The following is a 22,504-nucleotide window of genomic DNA, read 5'->3' on the forward strand; positions in this document are numbered from 1 at the left end:
TTGTTTGTATAAAAAAGAAGATGTGGTATGATTGCCATTGAGACAACTGTCCACAAGAGACCAAAATAACACAGACATTAACAACTATAGGTCACCAAACGGCCTCCAACAATTAGCAAAGTCCATACCGCATAGTCAGCTATAAAAGGCCCCGACAATGTAAAACAATGAAACGAGAAAACTAACGGCCTTATTTATTTTTCTTTTAACTTGAATATCCAAAAATGAGTTTGTGTGTACTTTAATGTATTCGGCTGATAAAAACACAAGAAGGTGGGACATATTACGTACTAGTATACATATAACATATGAATAAAGAACGCAATTTCATAAACTATACATTTCAACAATTACCAGCTCAACCTTAATAAAACTGAAATATTGTTAGCACATTTTTTTTATTTTTTGTTGTTAAACATGTTAAAGTGTCTTTACAATATCATGATAATGTGATTTTAAACGACAAATGTAAAAAAATACGAAACGATGAAAAACAATTGGATTTGATGGGACTCAAACATACACCACCATACCCAATGCGCAGCGTGTAGGCGAATTGAACCAAATTGACCCAACAACTATTTGAAGTTAATAACTTATATTGATCATTTTGATTCATAAACAGTAGGAACCTTTTTTTCATTTCTTTACTTCTTATTCAACTAAATTGTTTATATCAATGATATGGCCATTTCATCATTGTTGGTTATATCATGGTCCAAATTATTTTTGTTTTACCAAACAGACGTTAATAGTGCAAAATGGAAACTGATGTTTTCGTCTGGGGCGTGTTGTATTGGTCTCTTCTGCACATCTCCAGAATGTCTTCTGGTGAAGAGTAAAATAAAAAAAAAAAATTGACGTCGAATATAGCAGATTTTTGTTATGTTGGATGACATAAATTAAGTTTTCGATGACTTTTTTTTTTTTTTTTTTTTTTTTTTAGAAAATTAAGATACGTCCCGTAGACATGCATGACTGTAAAAGTGTGCTCTGTTTGTTACAATTTTCTTTGTGCTTTCCTATATCTCAATTTTTCTAAACAACCCAGGCTTAATCTCCCGCTATTTGATTTTTAAGAATAATCTTAAACTGCACGAAAAATCGTCAATGTTTGTCTGGAATATGACTGATCAAAAAGTACATCTCAAACTATACATTTTTTTAAAAAGTAACCGAACTGGAATTTTTTGTATAAAGCTAAGATATCTGGAATTAAGTTCTAAATATCGTTTTTCTATGGTGCACATTGAAGAACATCTTCTGGTCCTAACTATTATTTCTAATGCACAATTCTGATGGTCAAAACCTTCAGACTACCATTTGTCAACAACCTTCATTGTATATGGATCTATATGTAAGTATACAAGGTATACCAGACGCTTCTTAATAAATAAATCAGTTGGCCCGAGAACACAGTTATTTCGTAGTGCATTTCTTTTAGACAATAAATTCAAATTAAAAAAATCGCACCTGCTCTTTCTCAAAAAGATTTTTACAGTGTAGTGTACTACCAGTGAGACAAATAATATCAAAATTATAGAATCTTCTACCAGCTCTAACTCAAAATAATGACAATTCTGTGTTAAGGGGTGTAAAATTCAGTTTGACAGCTTCAGACGTGATAAAATTTGATTTTTGAACTGGACCAAATCACTACTTAACATAAAGATTCAGCACCCAATTCTTTTTAACATGTAAATACATCCCCCTACTTAATATTTCATGCATTTAATATCAAGAAATAAATTGGGAAAGTGTATCAAATAAAACATGCAAGTTATACACTGTTTACACTAGGGACTATAGACAACAAAAAACAAAGGACGATAACTGTGTCCTTGGACCAGTTGGTTGTGTACTGATTGATACTTCATTCTTGGAGAACAAGATTTATCTCAGTACTAGTTGCAATTAGTTTTGAACACATTAACAGTAATTGCAAATACTCTTAATTCAATACTCTATTGTCTTATTTCTAGTTTGCTGGGTTTTTTTTGTGTTTGTCTCGACCGATATTTTGAGTTAATCTAATTGCAACTGATTTGTGCAGGTTGATTTTATATTGTACTGCTACACTACTGTTTCAGTTTCGCGGAGGGTTGAGGGTTCACAAACATGCTGCTGTGCTGTTAAACCACTGTACTAGGTTAGGGGATGGTTGGGATCCGCGGCTTACATGCTTATCCCCGCCAAATTATGTATGTAAAAAACTATATGCTTGTCCCAAGTCAGGAGCGGCGAGGAGCCTGTAAGTCAGTGGTAATTGTTTATTGCTGTGTTACTTACTTGTTTTTCGTTCATTATTTTGAACATTAATTAGGCTGTTAGTTTTCTTCTAGTGATTTCGGGACCTTTTATAGCTGAGTATGTGAAATGTTGTCTCTTAGACACATTCCGCATGTCCTTTCTCAATTTTATTATGTTTATTGTTGAAGAGCATATGGTGATATATGGCTGTTAATTTCTGCGTCATTTAGTCTCTCGTGAGAAATTGTCTCATTGGCAATCATACCACATCTTCGTTTTAATATCAACCCCTGCCATATTCTTTATGAACCTGTCCCAAGTCAGGAGCCTGCAGTTTAGTGGTTGTCGTTGGTTCATGTCTCAAGTCATTTTACAGAGAGCCGTGGTGTAGTGGTTAGTGCATCGAACTACTAACACAAAGGTTCCTGGTTCGATTTCAGGGACTTAATTTTCGGCTCTCCCTTGACACCATTTGCGAGTATGGTCTTGAGGAAACGATGAAAGTCCGTCGGACGGGGAAGATAAATGGCTGACCCATGTTATGAGAGAGCCATATCTCTTGCACGTTAAATACACCCTTGTAGATTTCGAAAAAGAGCAGGCTAATGCCGCTACAAGGCAGCACTCGCTCCCGCAAAGTAGAAAGGGATTAATATAAGTTGCAAAAACTTGTTTCCCAATCCACTATAAATAAATATGTTTAAACTAAACTCATTTTCGATATTTTTTTAATTGATTTGTTATGTATAATTAAACCGTTAGTTTATTCGTTTAAATAGTTTCACACTTTTCATGGACTTTTATAAACGGCTTAACAGTATCCGATTTTGTCATTATTGAAGGCCTTATTACGGTTGCCTGTAATTGCTTACATCCACTTCATATTTGAACTCCGGTGGATAGTTGCCATATAATCAATAATCACACATCTCTTCGTTTTTATATTATATATATATATTAGATCTGACGTTTAATCTCGTGTTTCCTGAATATGCATGAAATATGTGTCACTGTGCGTTTAAAAAATTAGCATCAATTTAAAGTTGTGTTAAATAAGAGAAAACCATCTGATATTTAATAACTTCGGTTGGGGTGGGGACAGGAGTATTTCGTATATGAATACGGTTGCCTGGCTGCTAAGAGTTGAAAAATAGGCATGTTTATCGACATATTAAAATAACTAATAATGCCCTCTTTCCTTCTTCAGACCTCATCTAATGATTTAAACTGACCACTAGCCAAATCATGAGTGTTGAAAGTAGAGTTTAACACCAATAAATCAAAATCCCTTCCCTAGAATTTCAAATAGTTGGCTCTTAACTGTAATTGTCCGTGTAGTTCTTATATTCATCTAGCTTATCATCCTACAGAGATGTCCTACTAAGGCTGTCGTACCATAAAAACATGTATAACACAGATCACATTCTAATATATCGATCTACATTCATAATAACATTGAGAAAGGAAAAGGGGAAAGTGTCAAAGCGACAACAACCCGACCATAGAGCAGACAACAGCCGAAGGCTCATAATCTAGTATAATATAAAGCATAAACCTTAAGCACGGGGAGGCACACTTTTAAACAACGCCATTTTTGTTTTGTGCCTCTGCCGTCTAAACCACCTGTTTATAAGGAAGAGGTAGATGAGAGCCAGAAGATCTTCCCAATGCAAAACAAAAAAAAACCCAACAGAAATGGACCTCTTCTGGCTCACTACCAAAGAACAAAAAAACACTCCCCTGCTGTGCTGTGGAATTTTTTACGTGTTAAGTTATAATATATTAAAAGTTCTTTTAATTCTGTCTGTTAATATCAAGTATTTAACGAATGATACACTGATTTCTATTCCGCTATAAAAAGCTTCTTAACAACAGAAACCAGTAAAATTCCGTGTGTCAGTTCCGTAATCACTTACAATAAATAATAAAGATGACAAGGGCTAGGCTGTACTTGAAAGGCTATGTTATACTTTAATATGAAGAAAAACACTTTATAATTCACTTTCTATAATGAAACTTTATCATTATCAACCATTGACAAATAATATGTTAAAAAAATACAACTGTTCCTGGTCAACCTTAGTCCGATAACGGTATATATGAAAAACGGACGAACAATTTTGGAACTTTGATGCCTGTTTTGAGCAAGTTTTTAATTAAAATTCAGTATGAGCGCAGCTTTGCCCCACTGAAATATTTCAACATAAGATGCTTTTTGTTGGTATTATTGCTCTGACAAAATATTTCGTTGGGGCAAGAATGCGCTGGTACTTTTTTTCGTAAAAAAAGTTAGTGAAAATGAGTAAAAAGTTGTGAAAAGCCAACAAATATGCACGTGAAGTGTTGTCAAAACACGGCATTATGACGTCATAACTACAAAAAAACATTTTTTTTTTAAAATGAATATGTCTAACGGAAAAAGAAAGCAATACACATACAAATAAGTAGAATTTGAAAAATTCTCGAAATTGAGGCCAATTTTGCCCCTTATAGCCCCTTCTCCAAATTTGGAAGAGTTTTACGATCATTACTACTCCATGTTTGTTGTACTATAAAATGATTCATAATTGTCAATGGCATTTGTTAGCAAGTATTAAACTATCCCCATAAGAGTTCCCGTAAATTTTGACGTCGTCATAAAAAACATCTGACGTCACAATGGAAGAGTAAACAACCGATACCGAAAACACTGGAAGTAACTTGCACGAGAGGCACTATTATGGGTTTTGTGCACGAGATGAACCTGATATGGGTTATCAGCCCGGGTGGGAAATTATGGCTTGTGTACTTCCGCTCATTACACATATGCAAAATCTATCATATCAATGCTAAGTATATGATAAAATTTTTTATTACATTGGTTGCAATGAATTACATTGATTTCCCAGTTAAACAAAAAACCGATAATTTCTCATGTGAAATAAACGTGGTTATTTCACTTTCTGAAGTCATACAACAATAGTCGTTGTCAAGACATCGATTACGGAGGATCAAAACAAATTGTGAATACGTACAAAAAACATATAGTTCCATACATGTTTTACATTAAATTTAAAAAAAAAGCCATTTGCCAATGTAATAAAAAGAATAACTAATTAAAGAATTCAAATATCGAAAAATATTCAGAACAACACGAATTACGCGAATTTGTGAATTAATGTGTTGTTCAGTCACTCGTTGAATATTTTTGAATATTTTCTATAAACAATGATAAATAGTTCAAAAGTATTAAATGATCCATTAAATAATGAAATAACGCTTTGATTGCATATTCATGCATGTTTAACTTGTTTGAATGTTTCAAACAGATGGAATGTCTTTTAAAGTTTAGAAAACAAAACCCAACCTTTTTCAGTTATGAAAGGTAATATTGGTGATTCGAAAATGAATATAAAAACAAGACCTCCTTTTGAGGTAAAAGATCAGAAATGATATTTCACAAAATTAACGAAAATAATAACACAGTGTGGTTTGCTTTTTCTTTTTCTAGTTGTATATAACTGACACAAATGTCCTTTTAAAAAAAATGAATATTTGTATTAAAAGGGTTATGTCTACAAAAATACTTAAGTGAGTATCTGGGTTATATTTGATGACGACATAGCTGATTTAATTATATATTTTGTCAGTATATTGAATAGAAAAAAAATGTTTTAAATTCATTTTTAAGATAGTGTATATTAAAAAAAGAAAAAGAAAAAACTAGTAAAGTAATTCACGAGAAAATTTAAAACGAAAAGTCAAAAATCAAGAAGTCTCAAATCAAATGGCAAAATTAAAAGCTGAAACACATCAAACGAATGGATAACAACTGTTATATTCCTGACTTGGTTCAGTGATTGTCTTAGGCAAAATATATTGGAGTAAATTTGGTTTTATAGATAGCGATACCTCTCAATTGTAGTCCATATTACTGTTGGTTCGGGTCTGTCTCGTTTTTTCGTTTATTGTTTTATTATCCATTTAGAAGATTCATTTTTGGTCTTACTACGATAACGCAGATAACTAATCTTCCTTCAAACCCTCTTGCAATACAGAACGAAATCCCCCCCCCCAATAAAAAAGAACACACACTTGACAAACATAAAAAGAGAATTATAAAAGTCTGGTTGTTTTTTTGGAAATAATACCACATCTTCTTATTTTACAGTAAGAAAACACTTTTTATTTTTTTCATCCATCACATAATTTAATTTGTGCAAAAACAGATATGCATTAACAATTATATATATGTCCGCTTTTGTAATCTTAATGCATTAAGCAATCAGAGCGTTTGAAATTTACAACGAAAGGGTTTAAGGATCCTGTATCGCTTATCTATGTCTATGTGCATGTTGATATATCTTTTTGTCCCAATGGTGATTGATCTAAAATAAATATCAATGATTTTCTTTATAACCATTGATTCAATTATTAATCGGTAGCTATAATTTGAACTTTTCTCAAAACCACTTAAAGGAGGGAATTTTAGTTAAAATCAGTTTCTAACTGTTATCTATATAACAAATGACAAACGAGAAACACTTATAAACCACTTCAACAAACGACAACTACTAAACATCAGGTTCCTATCTTATGACAGGTGCAAACAAATGCAGCAGGTTTAAACGTTTAATAGGTATCAACCTTCACCCTTACCTATTGAATCATCAATTGAAACTCAATCAAAAGACATATCAACACAAGTGAGCATACACTAAACGAACATATATGATCTTTGACACAATGTAGATAAAAAAAGCAACAAGATAAGGGGTGCATAATTAAAGGCAACATTAGTATACCACTGTTTCAACGGACTTTTAAAACAGTAAAACAAGGAATATTGGGTATCCATCAATGATAGAAAATAAGAACATGTAAATCAAAAACACACGAAAAGCCACGGAGCATTTGTATTGATGTTCTTCTTCCCAAGTTCTCAATGATTCTTCAACACTGAGCAAAAAACTCACACCTCACTGTAGGCTTAAGACGGCCCCTAGCAATGGTCAGAGCGAAATTCTTTACAAAATATTTCCTGCAGACTTTGTAAGATGTAACACTACCATATAAATCTCGATAAAAAGAACAAACTGGAAAGTTGAACATAACATGCATAATATAAAAAAAAATTTCCTACGCATAGGTGTAAAATATCAAATGATATATCATATATATATTGACAATGTATGTATCAAATGAAAGTTGGCAGAATGGTGCTCACTGCAGAACACATATTGACTGATAACTTTAAATGATACAAACTTGTACTAATAAATTGAAATAGGAACGCATATTATGACTGTTTCTCAGATAAGATGCACTTATATTTGTATATTCTGGTAACAAGTACGGTATGATGTTAATAAATGGTAGATTAAATATCTTTTACTAAAAAGTAAAATTACAAAAAAGATAAAACTGAAAGGGAAATTCAAAACGGAAAGTCCCCAATCAAATGGCAACATCAAAAGTCCAAAACATCAAACGAATGGAAAACAACTGTCATATTCCTGACTTGGTATAGGCATTTTCTTATGTAGAAATGGTAGATTAAACCTGGTTTTAAGCTATCTAAACTTAACACTAATATGATAGTCGCATCAAATTCCATTATATACAAAATTTTAATTATCATCAACTTTGCCAGTTTGATACATTCATTAGGGTGTGGAAGGGGTAGGGTGTTTCTTTATTTATGTATTCTTTCATCTTTTAGTTTGATTTTTCTGAATCAAGTATCAACTTGTTGTCAATTATTCTTTAGTAATTTTTGTTTTAACACCTCATTATTCTCTTTTCGATATGAAGTTTGCGAATTTTTCTCCATTCTTCATTATTTTGACCATTTGATGCTATAAAATACACTCTTTAACCCATCAGACCCCCATTTATTAATGTTATATGTATCCTGACTACGTTAATATGGATTTTTCACAACTTCTAAAGAACAAATTGTTATGAATGATGTGAAATGCTTTTCTTGGTTTTAATTTCTTATTGTTTTGACCGGAATGTGACTATTGAGTCGTATGAAGAACATGCAGAAGAAACGAACGTACAGCGTATTTACTCAAAGGCTGGGTATCTGGAATGACCTTGCTAGAACATGCAGAAGAAACGAACGTACAGCGTATTTACTCAAAGGGCTGGGTATCTGGAATGACCTTGCTAGAACATGCAGAAGAAACGAACGTACAGCGTATTTACTTAAAGGCTGTGTATCTGGAATGACCTTGCTAGAACATGCAGAAGAAACGAACGTACAGCGTATTTACTCAAAGGCCTGGGTATCTGGAATGACCTTGCTAGAACATGCAGAAGAAACCAACGTACAGCGTATTTACTCAAAGGCTGGGTATCTGGAATGACCTTGCTAGAACATGCAGAAGAAACGAACGTACAGCGTATTTACTCAAAGGGCTGGGTATCTAGAATGACCTTGCTAGAACATGCAGAAGAAACGAACGTACAGCGTATTTACTCAAAGGCTGGGTATCTGGAATGACCTTGCTAGAACATGCAGAAGAAACAATCATCCCTCGTATTTACTACTACACATGTCAACACAATGATCAACCTAATATGGAATTTACAAAATACCCATGTCAGCACAAAAATGATACAACTGGCTAAGCTGTTATATGCTTTTAATTTCCAATAGGAAACAATGGTTATGACGAAAGGCGCGACGGGTGTAACTAATCATCATCAGGGTTCTTTTCTGAGTCTCATAGAGAAGAAATAAATTGCTGATGGTTTCACGAGATACCAGAGGGATATTGAAATTAAACAAGTTTAAACTCATAAGTAGACAAATACTGAAAATGCCATGGCTAAAAACGAAACAAAACACTAAAGGACAAACAACCAAATACTAAACACAAGATAGAATTTAACTTTATATACTAAGCAACACAAACCCCATCAAAACTAAGGATGATCTCAAGTGCTCCGAAAGGGATATCATATCCTCTCCTAAGGTGACACCCGTTGTGTTTAACAAACAATTTCCACTCCACTCGTAAAGGGCTGGTTATTAATTTGAGTCCTAAACCATAATGTTGGACAATGTAGTTTTGATTAATTCCTTTTAGGTAGGTGATTTATGAGGTCATAAAATGAACACTTTATCATAGAATATCAATACCGCAAATCTGACTATTATCGATCACAAATATTTTTTATGATAAGATCAAAAGTTTTACAGAAAACTGATTAGGTTTTCAAAGAATAAATGGGTATAATCCTGCCTGCGGTTTTAGTGCTTGGTACGTTTGCCCTGTGACTATTATTGTAGTATTCACAGATTTGACGATATTCAATATATTCTTCAGATCATATCAGCTGTCAAATCTACATTGGTATCTGTCCATGTCTTAATTTGGACAACGGTTGTTCTATTATGTTTGACACTTAAATTCATGGATAAAGTCATGGACAAAAACCAATAAATTGGTTCCCCACAAATAATAGTACTTTCATAGTATATATATACTAAGCAACACGAACTGAAGGATGATCTCAAGTGCTCCGAAATGGTTATCACATCCTCTCCTAAAGTGACACCCGTTGTGTTTAACAAACAATTTCCACTCCACTCAGATAGGGCTGGTTATTAATTTTAGTCCTTAACCATAATGTTGGACAATGTAGTTTTGATAAATTGCTATCATCATTCTAAGTCCTTAGTGATAATACACATATGTACAAAATAGTGAAGAGTGTTGGATCTACTTATTTGGAATCTTTCAATCAGCCCACATACATTCTTTCTGCATGAAACATCTAAAAACCCACTTAACAACTCAACCACATTAGATAAAACATAATGCATACTTTGATGCCTTTGATTTGTTAACGTGGTACCTTTGAATTTTTTTGTTGACATGGTTTAATTTTTCAAGGCTATAACATTATATATTATATGATGAAATTTTATTTATAATTCTTTGAATATTTTCAAATGAAAGTTAAGTCGAAAAATGTGTTCATAATGACAAAAATTAAGAGGGCATGTTGCGAAAGACTCCAAAATGATTATTTTTCAAAAGGATCAATTTTTATACAAAAGAATTTTAATGCTTAGAAGAAGTATTTAAAGGGATTACTTTGGAAGTATTCTGCATAGACTTCAATCACACCAAAAAAAGGTCGATGTATATGTGTTTTTGGTATTGCCTAGCAGTGCTTGTTGCGCTTCAGACTGATGCTAAATCTACACAAAAGATACTCGGTAAGTTCTAACTTTCGGAAATAAATTTTTACTCTCATATGATTTATCCTATGTCAACGTTGAATTTTGTGCTGCTTCATTTTTCTGAGTTTTTTTTTTTTGCAGTTGTTTGTATACTGTTGTCTCTTTGGTCGTTTTTTTATGTTGTTTTTTTTTGCCTTGATGTTGTTGTTCTGTCTTTGGATCATGGAATTTAATTGTCCGAATGTTAATCTTGATCTTGACGGGGTAGGGATCCCGCTAACATGTTTAAAGCCGCCACATTATAACTGTATGTGTCTGTCCCACGTCAAGATCATGTAACAGTGGTTGCCGTTTGTTGCTGTGTTACATATTCATTAAGTGGGTTTTTTGTACATTAATTATGCTGTTTTCTCGTTAGAACTGTTTTACCTTTGTGATTTCGGGGCCTTTTATAGCGGACTCTGCGGTATTGGCTCTTGGGGAGATTTGTGTTATTGGCAATGATACCACATCATTTATATTTCTTTGTTGTACATTATTAAACACGGCTTTCAAACTTCATTATTGGATTGTATCAAAGAAAGAGGCAATGTAACTTTCTATGGTTTTATAATACCTAAGGTGGTACCTAACACTACAGGGAGATAACTCTGTAATGTCAGCTAATGTTTTAATTACGTTGCGTTGTGAAGGCAATATAAAGCTTCTGAATGATCAAAATTAGTGTTTGTCAAACTGCTATATAACCAGTGTAATTTTTCTGATAAAACGCTTGGTTCAAATTTTTGAATTTTTTATATTTTTGTAAAAGGGTCAAAGTAAATACTTTGTCAAAATTTTATGAAAATTAAATGAGCCAAATTGTTTTAGTGTAAGTAATGGGTACCATCTTAACCATGTCAGATCAAGGTTGATAAAACATTGACGAATTTAACTATTTAAGAGATTAAATAACAACATATTTGGTTGATTTAGTAACGAACGTGCAAAAGACTGGACTTATTTAATCTCAATTTGAATATAGATATTAATCTGTTAAATAAAATATAAATATATAAATTGCATGAACATGACAAACTGAAATACAGATATTAAATGACGCCACCATAGGAAACACACAATAGGGATATTATTTGTTTGAATTTCATTAGCTTGTTTTCTACTCTTTGTCCTGCTTTAATAAGCACGGAATTTAGTAGTTGTTTTTTTTTACTCAGCGGTTCAAATGTAACGCAAAGAATAGAAACTTCAAAACTTGTAAATGGGAAAATATGGAATTTATTTTAAAGGTACAGCTATTGTTAAGGTGAAACCGATGCATCATCATAAATACAAAAAGAAGATGTGGTATGATTGCCAATTAGACACCTCTCAACAAAAATTCCTAAAAGTTTTCTAAGGTAATCTATTTCTGAGGTCGACAAACCGTAGTATTTAAAACAAACACAGTTTTTGTAAACAGTTAATTCATGATTATGAACATATCAATAATTACTCAAGTCAACACAGGAGTGTTGATTACTGGGCTGGTGATGCGAGTGCTTACGAATAATTACTGAATTTAGCATATCTATAAGATAGTTCATAGTGAAAGTTTTTCAGATAGCAAATAAACTGATCCTGTGATCATAGATACAAGGATTAAAATTTTAGATATACGCCAGACGCGCGTTTCGACTACAAAAGACTCATCAGTGACGCTCGAATCAAAACATGTTAAAAAGGCCAAATAAAGTACCAAAGGTTGAAGAGCATTGAAAACCGAAAGTTCCTAAAAGTTTTGCCAAATACAGCTAAGGTAATCTATTCCTGAGGTAGAAAAGCCTGAGTATTTAAAAATTCAAAGTTGTGTAAACAGTTAATTTATGATTATGAATTTATCAATGATAGCTCAAGTCAACACTGAACTGTCAGAAGTGCTGACTACTGGGCTGCTGATGCGAGTGCTTACAAATGATAACTGTATTTAGCATATCTAAAATTTCTAACTATAAGATAGTTCTAGTGAAAGTTTTTCAGATAGCAACATAGACAAATATTGAAGTTCAGAGTTTTGATTTTTTTTTGCAGGTAAACTTACAGAACAACAAGATAAAGATGAGGTTGAATTTTTCTAAGTTAATCGATCATGTTTGTTTTGTTATATCTTAAGCAATTTCTTCACTTTTCTATTTGTAACTTTTAACTTCAATTTTACTCAAAGGAAACTTTAATTTGTAATGAAAGCAATACAATTGGTACATAAAAAGTCAAGCCACAAAAAAACTGAATTCAAAACGGAAAGTCCTTAATCAAATGGCAAAATCAAAAGCTCAAACACATCAGACGAATGGATAACAAATGGCATATACTGTCTTGGTACAGGCATTTTTTGTGTGTAAAAATGGTGAATTAAACCTGGTTTTATAGCTACCTAAACCTCTTACTTGTAAGAAAAGAGTACCGTAAAATGGAAATCACTAAAATCAGACTAAACAGTAAAAGTAATATGCATAATGTAAAATAAAAGAATACTATAAAACGTTTTTAAGATGATAACCAACGTCAGTACCCAGAATCTATACTTCAAGACCCTCGTGTATAATCTATGAAGTTGATACGGAATATTAATGAACAATTTATTGCATTCTTTGATTCGATCACAGCGTCCTAAATGTTTTAAATTTAACAAATAAAGTTATGTTATTTCCATTTTTGGGTACGCACATGGAAATTTATGATTCAACATACATAAGTTTCTAGAGCGGCGAATGAATTCATTGATAGTACTTTTTTTAATATTGATTTATACTTAAATTTCTATTTACAAATTTAATTTATATTTATAACATAAAAATATTACATTAAAAACACAGCTTGTAGATCGTGTGAAAAGATATACTGACGACGCAGACTACGTATATTTCGATCTTGGACAAGAGCATAAACAAGGTAAATATTTTCTTTCTCATTAAAAAAAGTGTGAAGACAAAATATTGATCTCTGATGAAAAGTCCAAAATCAATGGAAAAATCAAAAGCTCAAACACATCAAATGAATGGATCACAACTGTCATATTCATGACTTGGTACAGACATTTTATGTTCAGTATTTTTGTGATTTTTTTTCTTATGGATATAGCAAATGGTGGACTATAGCTAGCTTAACTTCTCATTTGTATGGCAGTCTGATTAAATTCCATTAGTTGACAACGTTTTGTGAAAAAAAACCTTCATAAAAAAAATCATTTTTCCAGTGCCTATTGTGACCCTTTAACGTTTGATTCATTAAAACGAGTAATTTCTTATAGGAGAAACTTTAAAGGTTTGTTGGAAAATGAATTGCTATATGAAAGAGAAAATTTATCTGCATTTGAATTTTTGATTTTGATTTTAATGTTTTTTTCCAATCTGTTTTTCACATTTTATCGTTTTGCTAGCTAACAAAATCAATGTTAGTAGTTATTTTGCATTATAATATGCATAACTTTATACTGAATATACCAAAAGTATCACGAGTCAGAAATGACCTTATTTCACCTGTATACAAGATCTAGGAACTATATTACCTCAAGTTTACAAAATATTCCATAGAACCCCCGCCCCCCCCTCCCAAAAAAAATGATTGTGCTTTGAAACACCCAAAACATATGTTTATGACACAGAAATATTTTACTGTAACGAAATGTAGGATTAGTTACCTACAACTGTCAAATTCAAGGGAATATTTTTTCGACCTATTTTCGTATACAACCGGATGTGACGTACCATCATTTGTTGGTATTACACCTATACAAATGCGTATTTTGTATTTTATTATTGATCATGTTATTAAAAAAGTTAATAAAAATTATAATGAGCGTGAAGCATTTTACAATTATCAAATAAACAACAATGGTCCATTTTATAGTTTCCATTTCGTATCATTCATGTTATACAAGAGAAAGATCAAATAGGGAAAAATATGGTGACCTCTGGTCATCGTCTGGACGGCAATAACAAATTTGTCATAACTGGGCGTCCGTTTGATAGAGCAGTGTCAGGTCATTACGGGAACGTTTAATTGTATAAGTAGGGCGCCATGCATCTTGCACATTAAAAATACGTTGCAGCTTCTCCATTCCCATTCTCAATTTTATTAATGATTGTTCTGTTCAAATTTTCCCGCACTTTTCAATGACAGTTCAAAATATCATCTCGTTGGACGTTCGTCATTGTACATACCTATTGGGCATAAATCAAACAGCAAACAATCACGTGGTTGTTGGACATATATACCAGTAAAAATACATCTGAAGTAAAGTGCACCTACCAATGTTCTCTAATTTCAATGTGATAGAATATATGATAAAGAGACGAAAGATAAAAAAAGATGAATTCACACTTATGAGTATGAAAAAAGACTGACAAATCAATGGAAAAACCAATTAAAAAAGAAAATCACAATTATTCATATTATTCATAACACAATGTAGAAAAACTGAAGACTATGCCCCCTCTCCCCAACAAACTCGGTTGATCTCAGCTGCCGAGTAATGATATCCTGCTCCAAATATACACATATTGCACATGTTAGTATAAATTCATTTATGAGTCTCATTCGATAGCTCATTTCAATTTCAATTTAGTAACATAAAAACCACATAGAAATGATTAAAAAGGGGACTGCTGTGAATCAAGAAATAAACAAACATTAAGTGAATTGTATTATTGTTTATTTTTACAGATGAACCATATGAAGTCGTTGGTGAGTTATTATAAAACCTTTGTAGTGTACAAACAAACAGTACTCACATAGCAATTGATTCGCCGTGTTAGAACTCTAATGAATTCAGGGTACTATTGACAAAAGCGTTCAATAAAACGATGTAATTGGTTAACTATGTTCTGAACAATAGAAAACCCTACTAATTAAAAAAAATCAATAATTTCATGTATTTCGACTTAATAGACATCTGTTCATTTGGAGTTAGAATTTTTTATATCACGTCTCATAATTTGTCAAAAAAATATTGCAATTTCAATTACTTATAAGAAACATTATTGAGTTAATGTATTAAACAATACATTAACTTTCCAATAAACATTTATTTCATCAAATGTAGATTTAATACCAATCAAGTTTACAAAGAAGTCTTGACTTATAAACAAAAGTAAGTATTCCGCTTGTTAGTAATTAATTCATGAAATTGTTAATCCGTGTACAAACACTATTACACATGTCAAATCATTTAGGTATGAGGTCCAACGCAGTGCACTTTCATTATGTTCTTGTTCAGAAACATGATGATCTGACAACAACTTCAGATGAAAGTCTGTTTCTAAGTTTTGTTTCAACCAGTCCTGCACTAGACAAAATCTTCTCGGAAGGAACGGACTATGATTGTATTGCTAAAACACATTTTCCAAATACAGATAAACCTGAGACAAAGTTACAACACATATTAATCTTAAACTATACGTATTTACGTTGTAAATAGATACATTTTGTTAGTATTTCGAAGGATTTTGCAAAGGCAACTTACCAACGTGAGTCTTAACTTAATGAGAAATATAATATTTATCAAATCCGAACAAATATCCGAGTACTTGGTCATCACAGAGAGTATGTAGTACCATAGTACTCGTGATGCCATCGAATCCGAACAAATATCCGAGTACTTGGTCATCTCAGCGAGTATGTAGTACCATAGTACTCGTGATGCCATCCAAAATACAAATAGAAGCATACTTTTTTTATAATTTCTCCTTCATTTAAAATTTAAATACGCCCGAAAAAAATCCATTTAGGGTTAATTTTTTTTGTGGTCTCGTTCAATGCTGGTGGTTATGAATTGTATTTTCGATAAGGCAACCCAACGCTTTTGAATAATAGTTGCTTTATCTCGTCTAAGGTTCCCAAAAGAACACAAATATAAATTTAAATTGTCTATTTTCAGAAATAGGGGTACCTGGTCCTCCTGGTAAACAGGGTAAGACGTACTGTAGGTTCATTGAGAATTATCACCAGAACCCACAATGTCAAACGAATATACTAATGTTTCTTTCTATAGAAACTAAAGCAAATATAGGTAACAGTAGTATACCGTCGTTCGAAATTCATAAATCGATAGAGAAAAAACAAATCCGAGTTACAAACTAAAACTGGGGGAAACGCATCAAATATAAGAGAACTACGACACAACAGAAACACGACATTAACATTAAACACACACAGAAACGAACTATAATATAACAATGGCCATTGTCCTGACTTGGTACAGGGCATTTTAAGAAAAGAATGGAGGTTTGAACCTCCCGCTTTAATGGCAATGTTAATTATAACATTAAAATGACAACAATACATGACAGGACTACAATACAAAAAAAAGTAAATATAGGACAGAGAAACATACGAATAATCGCCAACGAAAGGTACTAGGTTAAATAAAAAAAATTAATACGCCAGACGTGCGTTACGTACAAATAACGAATCAAACATCATCAACACCCATAAATAGTTGCCATGAAAAAAACCCAATCTAAGTTTAGTTTAAACAAATCTTATTATTCAAAATGAGTATTAGATCGCACAAAAGTTTTACAACTTAGTAACGTCTTCTCCAAAACAACAAAAAATACACATTAATTCATTAACACATCAAATATTCCATACTTACAAATAATTTAGGCACACAGTGCAATAAATGTATCTATAGACTGTAAATATATGTCTATATTATTTTTAGAATCCACCCTATCCAAAAGATAATCACTAGTTTTTAAGATTTCTGAATGTAAAGTTATATATGAGAAAATTTAATGACTAATTTTGAATCATTCGTTCATTTATGTATTATAAATTTGATAGGCTGAATAAAAGTATTCAAATGTCTGTCAATAAAGATAAACAAATAAGTCATCCAAGTAACCGGTATTTCCTAAATCCAGGCAAATGTTTTCATTCCATTTATGTTTGAAATTTTGTAGGAATGAGAGGATATCCTGGTCGAACTGGATCTCAAGATTTCAATGGGTCTCCAGGAATAAAAGGTAAAACTGGTGAAAGAGGACCTTCTGGACCAACTGGACAAAAAGGAATGGCTGGAGCCCGTGGTAATGATGGAATGGATGGAGCAATAGGAGCAACAGGTGGTGATGGTATCCAGGGACAACCAGGACAAATAGGACCTGTTGGACCAACTGGACAAAAAGGAATGGATGGAGCAATAGGAGCAACAGGTGGTGATGGTATCCAGGGACAACCAGGACAAATAGGACCTGTTGGACCAACTGGACAAAAAGGAATGGATGGAGCAATAGGAGCAACAGGTGGTGATGGTATCCAGGGACAACCAGGACAAATAGGACCTGTTGGACCAACTGGACAAAAAGGAATGGATGGAGCAATAGGAGCAACAGGTGCTGACGGTATCCAGGGACAACCAGGACAAATAGGACCTGTTGGACCAACTTGACAAAAAGGAATGGATGGAGCAATAGGAGCAACAGGTGCTGACGGTATCCAGGGACAACCAGGACAAATAGGACCTGTTGGACCAACTGGACAAAAAGGAATGGATGGAGCAATAGGAGCAACAGGTGGTGATGGTATCCAGGGACAACCAGGACAAATAGGACCTGTTGGACCAACTGGAAAAAAAGGAATGGATGGAGCAATAGGAGCAACAGGTGGTGATGGTATCCAGGGACAACCAGGACAAACAGGACCTGTTGGACCAACTGGACAAAAAGGAATGGATGGAGCAATAGGAGCAACAGGTGGTGATGGTATCCAGGGACAACCAGGACAAACAGGACCTGTTGGACCAACTGGACAAAAAGGAATGGATAGAGCAATAGGAGCAACAGGTGGTGATGGTATCCAGGGACAACCAGGACAAATAGGACCTGTTGGACCAACTTGACAAAAAGGAATGGATGGAGCAATAGGAGCAACAGGTGCTGACGGTATCCAGGGACAACCAGGACAAACAGGACCTGTTGGACCAACTGGACAAAAAGGAATGGATGGAGCAATAGGAGCAACAGGTGGTGACGGTATCCAGGGACAACCAGGACAAATAGGACCTGTTGGACCAACTGGACAAAAAGGAATGGATGGAGCAATAGGAGCAACAGGTGGTGATGGTATCAGGGACAACCAGGACAAACAGGACCTGTTGGACCAACTGGACAAAAAGGAATGGATGGAGCAATAGGAGCAACAGGTGGTGATGGTATCCAGGGACAACCAGGACAAATAGGACCTGTTGGACCAACTGGACAAAAAGGAATGGATGGAGCAATAGGAGCAACAGGTGGTGATGGTATCCAGGGACAACCAGGACAAATAGGACCTGTTGGACCAACTGGACAAAAAGGAATGGATGGAGCAATAGGAGCAACAGGTGGTGATGGTATCCAGGGACAACCAGGACAAACAGGACCTGTTGGACCAACTGGACAAAAAGGAATGGATGGAGCAATAGGAGCAACAGGTGGTGATGGTATCCAGGGACAACCAGGACAAACAGGACCTGTTGGACCAACTGGACAAAAAGGAATGGATGAAGCAATAGGAGCAACAGGTGGTGATGGTATCCAGGGACAACCAGGAGCCCGTGGTATTGATGGAATGGATGGTGATACTGGACAAACAGGGCCACCTGGACCAACTGGTCCAAAAGGAGAAACTGGTTCAACAGGACATAGGGGTATTTAAAATTTTAAATATTTGTTGTGCCGTAGGCACATGCTTTTAAATGTGTGATTATATAAATACTTTGATCCAAATTTTATAATCATATGACAAACCACAATTTATCTCTATTTTAAATTTGATTTTTTTTTCTTCCATGTTTCTGATTTTGTTTTAAGAAGTATTCACTTTGATAGTTTTAAGATCTTTTAACTCCTTCGTCGTTTTGTCAATATTGTCTTTCAACAAAAATGTAACTCATCAAGATTATAAAAATGAATAGAAGTCCGAATACTAGTAGCTAGGTACTCAATAACTTTATTTTAAACGCCAACTTCTTCTTATTGTAATATACGTATTAAGCTTCTCACTATTGTTAAGCACCTGTTCATCACTAAAAAAGTGAAACAAATGGATTATAAAAATTACAATATCATTTCTCAACCAGTTTAATTGAATGCTAACGTGCTACAATTGGATTTCCGTAATACTATATCATTTCACAACCAGTTTACTCGAATGCTGACGTGCCACAATTGGATTTACCGTAATACAATATCATATCTTAACCAGTTTAATCGAATGCTGACTCCTCAACTTTCTACTTGTTTTGGCTTTCGAACTTTTTTTTTATCTGATTGTCACTGATGAGTCTTGTGTAGACGAAACGCGCTTCTGGCGTATTAAATAATAAGTCTGGTACCTTTGATTACTATTATAATCTAGGATTTGTTTAATGAATTGCCCCCCTTCCAAAAGAAAAATCACAAAAAAAACCAACCAACATTATTTTTAGGCAAGGGATGATGTTTTAACAATATTCTTCATTTATATTGAGACTATTTTCAACAAGTTGTCTCGGATTTTCTACAGAGATATATATAACACATAAAAGAAATGTCTAAATACTCAAACATAAAACATGACTAAATGTTAATCAGCAAATATCGACGCAAAGTTATAAAGTCAAAAACTCCTAAATATGCACTTGTATTTGTTATTACAGATGCGTTTTCTAGACTGCACTGAAGGCAACAAAGACCCCTCCAAATCCATACTGGACGTAGGCGTGGACAATGCATTGTTATTTAGTAGTTTTGATGAGAAAATGTTCTTTAAACGCGGAGGAAAATATGTATGGAGTAAAGCGGACTTGAGATTGGAGTGGTGACCATAGAAATTGACTTGACCATTTGAGATTATAAATGTTTGAGGCAGCATAGCATAGAGAAATGTATTAACCCATCCATTGATAGTATTACACTATTAAAAGATTTTAATTGAATGATATTTGCCTTCCAAAATGCTATTCCTGACTTTTTATACGAAAACATATTCAACATGATTTTGTAGAATACAACATTATTTATTGCTTATTTAGTTTGTGCTAATGTTGATATATTATTTTTTGCAACATACATCGGTTTAGGCTGATCTAAAATAAGTGAGTTTACATGATCGATTTTCCAGTAATTTGCAATTGTTTATTTGAAAATCTTTTCATTTGAATAACCGGTATTTGTTATCTAATCATACTGTAATATTAATTTGAAAAAAGGAAATTGTATCATTGATTCATTTTTTTATAATTAATTTTATCAAAGGAAAATACTCAAGACTATTCCGTTTTTTAGAGGAATTAACTGTAAATATGTGTTGATATAAAAACGAAAATATGTACGGTGACCAGTTTTTTTTTTTTTTTAAAGCAAATCACATAAGCTTTGTTCCAATTATTTTGTTGTTATTGTTTTCTATTGTTTTATTACGTTTTCTTTGTTTATACTTTTTAAAGTTCTTTTTTTTTCTAAACGTATAATCATAAAAAAACTCAATTAGACACAAAGTGTAGCTTGACTTGTTCCGGATGACACATTCTTTTCATGTTTTTTTCATAATAGAACAATAGAAACGATTTTTTGGCAAAGTACGAACTGATGCTTTTGTCTCGTCTGCGACGGATGTCGCGGCAAGTGTGACATAACAATTGCATTTCCGGCGACGATGATGATATAGTCACCAATTGTAAAGTTTTCTGCTAAAGTTAGTTTGTTAGGAACTACTTGCAATAGATCTGCTATTTTTAATAAACATTTGCATAACTATAAATACATGTATCAGATTGAAGAGTTTTTTGAGGCCCTGTCGCCAAGGTCATGGTCCTGTGACTTTGGATCAATTTTCAATGTTAAGTTTTCTGTTGAATTAATATTAATAAGAGCTCCTTATAATAGACAACAATATTTTCGATAAAGTTGCATTGCTTTTTGTGCATCATGGGTTTTTCGACACTTTTGAGGACCTGTACATTAGATCATGGTCTAGTGACTGAATAAATAAACAATATTGCTTTCCATTAGATTATTGTTTTCTGAATTGTATCCCGATAGACAAGACGTATCTATGTGTCAACAGTTTATCTATTTACACTTTTATCTTCCCTTAACACTATAAAAAGACTCTAACAGAGACATATACTATAAAACACATACTACATGTATCAATTGCAATTTCATATTAAAATCATAAAATCATTTCCCTATAACGAATAAAGTTTCATCTAACTGCTGATACATGTAGTAGTCATTCATAATCAAACAAACATATTGTAAAGGTAGTAGTACATGTATGTCAAGGAGTTTATTATACCTAAATTTTATTGCACACTCATATTTGTATCAGGTCTTTATTAGCTTTTTAATTTCATAATTATATTACTATTTTTAAATTTATGGCGGACAATATAAAAACCAAGTGTTATTACACATTAATTAAAATTATGAAATATATTAATGTACATACACATATTTATTGGTATGAAAAAACCTTTATCATATATGCTTTCTGTGATATATTTACCATTTTATTTTAAGTGTAAATAAAAGGACATCAGAAACAGAGAACATATGCACTTCTATTTCAATTTCATTTTACCTTTGTATTATTGAAATAAACAGTCAACCAGGGTTTAACTGTAACCCTAGGTCATAAAACCTTTATGTCATATTAAAATTATCAAAATATTTTGCATATTCTAAAAGTAACTTTATATGTAGGAATCAATTCGTGCCAACTATGTATAATTACTTTCCTGAATTAGTGGTTATATATCATAATTGTATATATATTATTCTAAATCATATTACCTCATTGTACAAAGCGTTTATTTAAATTTGATATTTACTCAATCATTGTTATAAAGAATTTGACATAAACTTGTTTTCATGATTATTTGTCTCTTATAAAATAAAAAAACCAATAAAATATGAACACTGAATATGTCTCTCCTTGATTGGAACTCAATACAAACATCAACATTGTTCCAAAGGTGAGTCTGATCTAGGGACATTTATTTCCTATCTATGATATGTTCCTGGTCGGATCATGATATAAAATAAAAGCAACAGTAGTATA

General features: G+C 32.9%; 3 protein-coding genes across 3 annotated transcripts; all 3 read left to right on the forward strand.

Moving 5' to 3' along the window:
• The first annotated feature begins 8,273 nt into the window (after positions 1-8,273).
• LOC139497395 (collagen alpha chain-like) lies at positions 8,274-19,542 on the forward strand. The gene is made up of 8 exons (XM_071285608.1): positions 8,274-8,571; positions 10,418-10,468; positions 12,503-12,534; positions 13,288-13,363; positions 15,137-15,157; positions 16,350-16,382; positions 17,380-17,991; positions 18,891-19,542. Exons 1-7 carry the CDS (start codon positions 8,274-8,276, stop codon positions 17,865-17,867), a joined length of 999 nt encoding a protein of 332 aa, XP_071141709.1. The 3' UTR covers positions 17,868-17,991; positions 18,891-19,542.
• Positions 17,877-18,512, forward strand: LOC139497396 (collagen, type I, alpha 1a-like; the record flags this gene model as incomplete). Its single annotated transcript, XM_071285609.1, has 2 exons — positions 17,877-18,270; positions 18,325-18,512. Coding segments are annotated over exons 1-2 (582 nt in total), but the record flags the coding sequence as incomplete, so codon positions are not given.
• Positions 18,305-19,536, forward strand: LOC139499662 (collagen alpha chain-like). Its single transcript, XM_071288416.1, has one exon. The coding sequence runs from the start codon at positions 18,596-18,598 to the stop codon at positions 19,112-19,114; it is 519 nt and encodes a 172-aa protein (XP_071144517.1). The 5' UTR covers positions 18,305-18,595; the 3' UTR covers positions 19,115-19,536.
• Positions 19,543-22,504: the final 2,962 nt, after the last annotated feature.

The sequence above is a fragment of the Mytilus edulis genome, chromosome 12, assembly GCF_963676685.1.
Source record: "Mytilus edulis chromosome 12, xbMytEdul2.2, whole genome shotgun sequence".
Taxonomy (NCBI): Eukaryota; Metazoa; Mollusca; class Bivalvia; order Mytilida; family Mytilidae; genus Mytilus; species Mytilus edulis.

Coding starts and splice junctions, on each gene's coding strand:
- LOC139497395 (XM_071285608.1), top strand. CDS start 8,274: ATGCAGAAGAAACGAACGTACAGCGTATTTACTCAAAGGCTGGGTATC. Junction 8,572..10,417: donor AGAAGAAACCAACGTACAGC/GTATTTACTCAA, acceptor GGTATTGCCTAG/CAGTGCTTGTTGCGCTTCAG. Junction 15,158..16,349: donor TGAACCATATGAAGTCGTTG/GTGAGTTATTAT, acceptor GTCTATTTTCAG/AAATAGGGGTACCTGGTCCT.
- LOC139499662 (XM_071288416.1), top strand. CDS start 18,596: ATGGATGGAGCAATAGGAGCAACAGGTGGTGATGGTATCCAGGGACAA.